Source organism: Carassius auratus, chromosome 27 (genome assembly GCF_003368295.1).
Source record: "Carassius auratus strain Wakin chromosome 27, ASM336829v1, whole genome shotgun sequence".
In the NCBI taxonomy this organism is placed as follows: domain Eukaryota; kingdom Metazoa; phylum Chordata; class Actinopteri; order Cypriniformes; family Cyprinidae; genus Carassius; species Carassius auratus.
In genome coordinates this window covers 5,210,688-5,216,687 of record NC_039269.1, presented here as the reverse complement: position 1 = coordinate 5,216,687, position 6,000 = coordinate 5,210,688, and the positions used below count along the sequence as shown (strand labels likewise).

The 6,000-nt window shown below is 42.5% G+C and overlaps 1 protein-coding gene across 2 annotated transcripts; it reads left to right on the top strand.

Moving 5' to 3' along the window:
• Positions 1 to 2,676: 2,676 nt before the first annotated feature.
• LOC113045171 (cold-inducible RNA-binding protein B-like) lies at positions 2,677 to 5,990 on the top strand. 2 transcript variants are annotated; one of them, XM_026205372.1, is made up of 7 exons: positions 2,677 to 2,806; positions 3,413 to 3,518; positions 3,625 to 3,731; positions 4,400 to 4,547; positions 4,652 to 4,778; positions 4,942 to 4,997; positions 5,372 to 5,990. In XM_026205372.1, the coding sequence occupies exons 2-7, from the start codon at positions 3,419 to 3,421 to the stop codon at positions 5,383 to 5,385; spliced, it is 552 nt and encodes a 183-aa protein (XP_026061157.1). In that variant the 5' UTR covers positions 2,677 to 2,806; positions 3,413 to 3,418; the 3' UTR covers positions 5,386 to 5,990. The 2 variants fall into 2 exon arrangements, with proteins under 2 accessions (XP_026061157.1, XP_026061156.1); XM_026205371.1 differs by having other exon boundaries at positions 4,400 to 4,556.
• The last annotated feature ends 10 nt before the right edge of the window (positions 5,991 to 6,000 follow it).

The following is a 6,000-nucleotide window of genomic DNA, read 5'->3' as shown; positions in this document are numbered from 1 at the left end:
GTTCTTTAAAGCATTAAAAACACATAGTTAAAAGACAAAATCACTCGACTAAAAGCTAAAATAAATAATATAAGACAGACTATATTTTATATACTAAGAGGAACACACATGAACTCATTAGTGCTAGTAATTAGAGCTGTATTAGCAGCTTACATTTGATTTACAATTACTATTATCAAAAAAAAACACTTATGTAGGGTTAAAATACTACATGTGTCACATACAATGTCCCAACAGCAAATATTTTATTCAGAATTATTACACTATTATTCAGAGAGTGGGGTAAGATGAGCCACTGCAGGTGAAAGATATATATCATAATGTGATGAAAAGAGTAATCTGATTCTTCTTATCAGAGAAGGATTAGTGCACTTGTACACTGTCCCTATCAAACTACATTATACATATATATGATAAACTAAACCAGTAATACATCACATTAAAACACCAGTTTATACATCAGAGATTTAACTGAATTACAGTGCCTTATGGTGGGGTAAGTTCAAATGCTGACTCAATTTACCCCACAGCATTTGGCTCACTTTGCCCCATAGCTGCCAAAACTACTGTTGTTAACCAGTTCAAACTAATATTTAGCTAAACGATTTGCATGGTTTAAAAAGTGAAGTGACATTCAGCCAAGTATGGTGACCCATACTCAGAATTTGTGCTCTGCATTTAACCCATCCGAAATGCACACACACAGACCAGTGAACACACACACACACACACTGTGAGCACACACCCGGAGCAGTGGGCATCATTTATGCTGCGGCGCCCGGGGAGCAGTTGGGGGTTTGGGGTCTTGCTCAAGGGCACCTAAGTCGTGGTACTGAAGGTGGAGAGAGAACTGTACATGCACTCCCCCCACCCACAATTCCTGCCGGCCCGAGACTAGAACCCACAACCCTTCGATTGGGAGTCCAACCCTCTAACCATTAGGCCACGACTTCCCCACATGGGCTTGCATGGTTTTATATGTTGCCAGATCATCTATATATATCATAAATATTGTTAGACCTGGATAAATTTGCTCTGATGTCACAACCATATCATCTGTTCTGTGGAATACATTATTAGTGTCTGAGTGTGAAGATAAAGAGAGAGACGCTGAGTGCAGTCAGAGGTGTGACAACTAGCCCCGCTGTGCTTCAGTCTCAATCTGATTCTGAATCTGAATCTGAATCTGAATCTGAACGAGTCTCTTCTGGAAGACTGAACACAGGTTAAGACACTTCACTTCTGGATTTTAATGTGTTTGTTTCATCCTAGTCTTGTTTTTAGGAATAAAATCCCTTGTTTTTGATAAATCCTCCTGACCTGCTCAAGAGTTTTCTCAGGTTTGTTCAGATGAATAATCTAATTAGCTTCAAGTCTTTCTAAAGAGAAAACAGTCTCCCACTTCAGCTCATTAGCATACATGAATAATCAGTGCTGCGGTCGTTAACACTTCACCGATCAATTCAGTTCTATTCAGTTCTATTCAGTTCAGTCCAGACAGCTGTATTGGCATGACAAAAGCAGATTAAGAGCAGAGAACACAGCCTGCAACAGAGAGTTTACATCTGAAATAACCTTTGAACATGTAATATTGCAAGAAGGACACACACACACACACACTCACACACACTCTCACACACACACACACACACACACACACACACACACACACACACACACACACTAACACACATATTATAAAGATACATATACTTACACATACACTCACAAACATATGGTAACTAGTAAACGTTGGACTGAATAAGTGTTTGGAGTTAGGGGTATACAGTCTTTCTCGGCTGTGGGCAGATGGGAGTTTCTCAGTTGGGGTGCAGTTATTAAATTGGGGAAATATTTCATTTATTTTGGGATCTGGTGGTTTCTGATGGTTTGGTGTTTGGGGTGTTCTGCGAGGAAGTGCAGCTCTGTTGGTCAAGCTCTCCCAGAATGCACTGGGAGCAGTCTCTTCTTCTTCTGTTTAATCACTATTAAACCATTCTCATTTAATCTTAATTCATAGTTCTCTTCATTTCTTCTATCATGTTGATCTTGTTTGTACATCATACATTCGAGAAAAGTACGCAGTATTGTTTCTATATAGGAATCTGTGCTGTCTTACAGAGAGATGAGACATGAATCTTTACTATAAGTCTTTTTGTTTTGTGGGCAGATACAGTGCCTTAAATAAGAATAAAACAGTGTTAATTGTTTATTCAGAAGAGATAAAATGGCAATTTGGATGATAAAATGGAATAAAACATTTGATGGAGATACTGATCCTTTACAGATGTTTAAGACTTTTTGTTAAGAATAGATTAGTTTTGGGATATATGTTTAATGAATTTATAAATTATATTGCCCCTATTTCTTTCTGGGATATTGAAAGTATTTTATGTCAGTCCAGTGAAGACAGAGATTTTAATATAATGTTATAAACGAAAATAGATTTCTATTGTGTATCTGTTTATACAGCCTTAATATGTTTATGTAGGCTATTCATATTTATAATATTATGCACATGTATCTATAGTAAATAAACGAGGTTTAAAAGCCTTAATTCAGTTCAAGTGAGCTTTCTTGGCATGAGTTGCACAGTATTACCAAACACTGACCACTGCATGAACAAAGATTAAATAAATAAAAGTCCAGACTCTCTCTCTCTGCGTACGTGACGTACTCTAGCGTGTGTTAGGCCCCGCCCCCGAGCGCAGGGCTTTTTAAAGGGCGCGCTGCGTCTTCCTGCGTCTCTGGAGTTCGGAACGCGGTAGAGACGCACATCTTTTCACCCGAAACTGCGAAATTACAGGTACCCGCTTTTCCTTTTTCCATTGTTTTACTTCTTTATCTGCGCTCGTTTGCTTTATTCGACGCATGCGTCCACTATATTTAAAGACCGCTCGTTTAACAGCAGGATTGATCGTTTTAGCTCGTGTTTTGTCCTTCGTGATTCGCGCGCTGCTTAAAATGGCGCCGCCTCGTTGTATCTTCATCATCCTCCCCTCAGATCAGCCGTTTTCATTCACGTTTAATCGATTAATCTGTGCTTTCGTCGTCTGTGACCGCGTGTTTGTGTGTTATAACGTGTATATGACTGTGGCTGGTCTCATATCAGCGGGATTTCGTGCTTTTATTCGGACATCCGTGTGTTTGTATGGAGCCTATTGTTTGACCCAGTTTAGCTCTTGGCGCGCAGTGACCCACATCTCGAGTTTGAATAAATGCAAAACACTGCGAACATTTAAGAGTGTGTATATATGACTTCTGAATCACAATTTATCGCTAAATACCGGTTTATTTTTTTTATCACATTTTCCAATCTAGAATCAGAACTAATGCGTTTATTGGCTCATCATGAGCTGTTTGATCTGTAATGTAACGTGTGTGTTTTATTGATCCGTTTGTGTGTTTCTAGCTCAGAATGTCTGACGAAGGAAAGCTGTTTGTCGGCGGACTGAGCTTCGATACCACCGAACAGTCGCTAGAGGACGCCTTCTCCAAATATGGCGTCATCACCAACGGTGAGTAGCCAATCACTGACGCGCTCTGCTGCCGCGCTGTTTCTGATTGGCTCCGGCGTTGACTGCGATGTGCATAATCCGCTCATTATAATGTGTCTGTTTTCAGTTCACGTGGCCAGAAACCGAGAAACCAACAGATCCAGAGGATTCGGTTTCGTGACCTTTGAGAACCCAGACGATGCGAAGGACGCACTTGAAGGAATGAACGGAAAGGTTCGTTATGGATTCTCTTGTTTTCATCCGGGTTACAAGTGGGGGTGGGATTTAGGGCTATTTCAGAGAGTCGATTCATTTGACTCTGTTCAGCAATAGGAACCGTCTCCCAAACGGCTCCGAGTTCCGCTTCCCGCTCTTGATTCAACCAGTCAATAACTGTACACGCTATTATTGGTACACTTCATATAAACTATTCGTTAATTAACCTTATTCACAGACTTTGTTTTGTATATGAAGGCCTGAATAATTTGCATTACAAGTGTTAGAGTTTGAATAACTTTAATACAAAATCTAGTGTTGTAAAACTATTGGTACAATAACTGTTTTTGTGCTTGAAACCTGAATTTTATATAGAAACATGAATAATCTATGATGGGAAACTGACAAAATTAAACCTGAAGTTATGTAATGACTCCCAAAAATATTTCTTGATTTATGATGTTTATTACGCACCTTTTTGACTATTGAAGAACACTTGACTCAATGCACACCTTGTAGCTTTAAGAGATCATAAATGTAGGGGTGTGGTTAAAATATCGCTCTCGACCAATAGACTAAAACGCACTTATTATAACGGTCTCTCACTGGTCACATGATCTGAAGTGTGATGTCCTGTTGGGCTGGAGTCCCTGGTTCAGTGTTTGTGTCTCCCTCTTCTCCTGTAGTCCGTGGATGGCCGGACGATCCGTGTGGACGAGGCTGGGAAGGGTGGTGGCGGCGGTGGAGGCCGGTCGGGCGGAGGATCCTACAGAGGCGGTGGAGGACGAGGAGGTGGAGGCGGAGGCTTCTTCAGAGGAGGACGAGGAAGAGGAGGTTCGAGAGGTGCTGCTCTGTCAGCAGTGTTGTGTCCTCTTCAGATTCAGGTGGTGTCAGGGTGTAGTTCACACGCTCAGTCTTGTGGTGTCTTCTCTATGAAGGTGGAGGAGGTTATGGTGGTGGTGACCGCAGCTATGGAAGTGACCGAAGCTACGGCGGCGGAGGAGGATATAAGAGCGGAGGAGGTGGAGGATACTCTGGAGGAGGCGGAGGCTACAACAGAGACAGGTGTGTGTGTGTGTGTGTGTGTGTGTGTGTGTGTGTGCGCTGCTGTTAGTTTTCCCTTGAATACACACTAAGTGTTGTCTGAACCGTAACGAACGAGCTGTGATCATGTTTCTCTCACGTTTCCCGAGCGTTCCAGTGTAACCGGCTGTTTCTTCTGTTTCAGGAGTTCTGGTTACGGTGATCGCGGCAGCTCTTACAGAGATGGTTATGATAGTTATGGTACGTATTAGCTTCCTCGGCTCTCAAACCCCATGTTAGCATGTCGACTCGCGTCACCGCAGACGAGTCTGACCGGCTTTTCTAGATCTGTGGGGTGAGTTAGTCACGACTCGGTTTAACTACGTACCTCTGTTCCTCTTTTGTTTGTTTCTGTTTTGTATTCATTCAATAAAGCTAAAATACTTTTGAAATGGCCCAGTTTTAATTTGGATCTAGCGTTCCCGGCCCTGTAGCTAGTCTAGTCACACACTGCAGAGACTGGGATCTGAATCGGGTGGATGGAGCCGTGATCCGAGGCCTGACCGTCATCCATGTGTGTTAGTGGAGGCATGTCTGTCTTAAACCTGTCTTCATGTGTGATACTTCCTCCTCAGCTGTACAAGACTAGAACCCAAGACCCGACGCGTCAGCGGCCGAGCGTTTCTAAAGACTCATGGATCTGTTCTTGGATTTGTTGTAGCTGTTCTCCCCGTTTCTGTTCTGTTCTTGTACTCTGAGGGAAAGCCGCTCTGTTCACTGAATGTTGACAGGTTCCTCTAACCCTAACCCATCACCTGAGCCTCAGTCAGCGCTCTCCTGTGCTCCTGCGGGGTCTGGAGCGATGTTCTCCTGTGTTTGTGTTCGTGATGCACAGCTGCTGTCATGTTAAGAGCACGGCTCCTTCTGTTCGCTGTAAGCCCATGATCTGAATCCAAACGGTCACTTCCTGTCGGGCCGTGAGCTGCGTGTCGGACGGCTGGCACCGGCGTGCGCTTCTAGAGCTATCTGTGTGTCGCTGCTCCTGCATTTTAACCATGGACTCTTGACTAATATCTCTATCAATCGATCACTTGAAAGAGAACCAGAAATGTTAACAGTACTCTCCAGAACTGGGAAAGAAATCCTTGTGCTCTTGTTTCCTTTGTATCAAAATTTGACACTCTTTTGTTTTTATTTTTTTGCTTTTCAAATTGTGGCTTCATGGAGCCTATTAAACGAAACCATTTGTTCAAACGCTTTGAAT

Excerpts from the sequence above, each read along its gene's own strand:
- LOC113045171 (XM_026205371.1), top strand. The coding sequence starts at position 3,419 with ATGTCTGACGAAGGAAAGCTGTTTGTCGGCGGACTGAGCTTCGATACC. Across the intron at positions 4,557-4,651 it reads AGGAAGAGGAGGTTCGAGAG|GTGGAGGAGGTTATGGTGGT; the intron begins GTGCTGCTCTGT and ends TTCTCTATGAAG. Across the intron at positions 4,779-4,941 it reads GGAGGCTACAACAGAGACAG|GAGTTCTGGTTACGGTGATC; the intron begins GTGTGTGTGTGT and ends CTTCTGTTTCAG.